The following is a 2,500-nucleotide window of genomic DNA, read 5'->3' as shown; positions in this document are numbered from 1 at the left end:
CAAAACTATACCACCCCACAATGTCCCCCCAAAACTATACCACCCCACAATGTCCCCCCAAAACTATACCACCCCACAATGTCCCCCCAAAACTATACCACCCCACGATGTCCCCCCAAAACTATACCACCCCACAATGTCCCCCCAAAACTATACCACCCCACAATGTCCCCCCAAAACTATACCACCCCACAATGTCCCCCCAAAACTATACCACCCCACAATGTCCCCCCAAAACTATACCACCCCACGATGTCCCCCCAAAACTATACCACCCCACAATGTCCCCCCAAAACTATACCACCCCACAATGTCCCCCCAAAACTATACCACCCCACAATGTCCCCCCAAAACTCTACCACCCCACAATGTCCCCCCAAAACTATACCACCCCACAATGTCCCCCAAAACTATACCACCCCACAATGTCCCCCCAAAACTCTACCACCCCACAATGTCCCCCCAAAACTATACCACCCCACGATGTCCCCCCAAAACTATACCACCCCACAATGTCCCCCCAAAACTATACCACCCCACAATGTCCCCCCAAAACTATACCACCCCACAATGTCCCCCCAAAACTATACCACCCCACAATGTCCCCCCAAAACTATACCACCCCACAATGTCCCCCCAAAACTATACCACCCCACAATGTCCCCCCAAAACTATACCACCCCACAATGTCCCCCCAAAACTATACCACCCCACAATGTCCCCCCAAAACTATACCACCCCACGATGTCCCCCCAAAACTATACCACCCCACAATGTCCCCCCAAAACTATACCACCCCACAATGTCCCCCCAAAACTATACCACCCCACGATGTCCCCCCAAAACTATACCACCCCACAATGTCCCCCCAAAACTATACCACCCCACGATGTCCCCCCAAAACTATACCACCCCACAATGTCCCCCCAAAACTATACCACCCCACGATGTCCCCCCAAAACTATACCACCCCACGATGTCCCCCCAAAACTATACCACCCCACAATGTCCCCCCAAAACTATACCACCCCACAATGTCCCCCCCAAAACTATACCACCCCACGATGTCCCCCCAAAACTATACCACCCCACAATGTCCCCCCAAAACTATACCACCCCACAATGTCCCCCCAAAACTATACCACCCCACAATGTCCCCCCAAAACTATACCACCCCACAATGTCCCCCCAAAACTATACCACCCCACAATGTCCCCCCAAAACTATACCACCCCACAATGTCCCCCCAAAACTATACCACCCCACAATGTCCCCCCAAAACTATACCACCCCACAATGTCCCCCCAAAACTATACCACCCCACAATGTCCCCCCAAAACTATACCACCCCACAATGTCCCCCCAAAACTATACCACCCCACAATGTCCCCCCAAAACTATACCACCCCACAATGTCCCCCCAAAACTATACCACCCCACAAAAACGTACCCTGAAACATCCAAACAGAGGACACACTGTTCTGTCAGGGTTTCTTTTTTCTTCACATTATTAATAACAGGAAGCAGGAGTCCCCACGGCAGGCGGGCGGCAAGCTCTCTACAGGATGGAGGAAACGTTTCTATTCCTCCTCATCAAGACACCGCCGTCCGCCGTGCTAAACGCCACACAGTAGCACAGCACGCCCCACAACAAGCACCGGGGCATTCCCGCTATATAAGAGCCTCTAGAAGACAGCCTTTTTAAAAACACAGACGCATCGATACAGCATAAGGGAGAGAGGAAAAAGGGAAGGGTATATGGAACTTACTACTGTTGCAGGTCGGACGCCTTTTCCAGGGGGCTGAAAGAGGGGGCACTCTGCAACAAACCAAACAAAGAAGTCATTGATAGATCCACAGGATGGACTCCTCCACGCAGGACACAAGAAGAAGGAGCATTAGCTAACGCTCAGATTCTCTCTCTCTCTCTCGCTCTCTCTCTTCGGCGCGGAGCTCTGCGTGTCTGTGCTGCTGCTGCCCGTCCTCCTGTGCTGAGGCGCTTAAGATTGAGCTGGACCAGACTTGGGGCATTTGGTGGTGGTGGTGGTGGTGAGGAGGGGGGAGTACAGCGTGTGTTTGGTTTTGACCTGCATGCAAGTTGGGAGAAAACAAGCAGCTAGTGAACAGAGAGGGAGGGAGGGGAGGGGGGGACTGGGTGGGCGTGCATCGGTCAGGGGGCACCCATGCGGGGAGGGGGGGGGGGGAGGGGGGACGGGGGGCTGTGACAGCCTCAGCCAATAGGCTGCTGTCTCTCGGTGAAGCCATCTCTTTTGTCTGGTATTGAGTCACTCTCATTACCAATGGAGCAGGAGACAATTAACCAGCTGGTAGGGCAGGCGGGCCAAATTACACACACGCGCACGCACGCACACACGGCACGCACGCAGTCATTCACGTGGATACACGTGTCTCCATATTTTTGTCTATTAACAATGTAAACATAATAATAATAATAATAATAATACATTTATAAGACATTTTTTTTTTAAATACATTAAAG

General features: G+C 52.0%; 1 protein-coding gene across 1 annotated transcript in view; it reads right to left on the bottom strand.

The window, feature by feature from the left end:
- sorbs1 (sorbin and SH3 domain containing 1) overlaps positions 1-2,500 on the bottom strand; it is an 86,839-nt gene that overhangs the window by 33,186 nt on the left and 51,153 nt on the right. Inside the window, exon 15 of the mRNA XM_083775366.1 lies at positions 1,770-1,819. Coding sequence (XP_083631492.1) covers positions 1,770-1,819 — 50 coding nt within the window. The remainder of the gene's footprint in view (positions 1-1,769; positions 1,820-2,500) is intronic.

The sequence above is a fragment of the Protomyctophum parallelum genome (genome assembly GCF_964188405.1).
Source record: "Protomyctophum parallelum genome assembly, chromosome: 10".
Classification (NCBI taxonomy): domain Eukaryota; kingdom Metazoa; phylum Chordata; class Actinopteri; order Myctophiformes; family Myctophidae; genus Protomyctophum; species Protomyctophum parallelum.
Note: the sequence above shows the minus strand (reverse complement) of the source record. Positions and strands in the feature narration are given on the sequence as shown.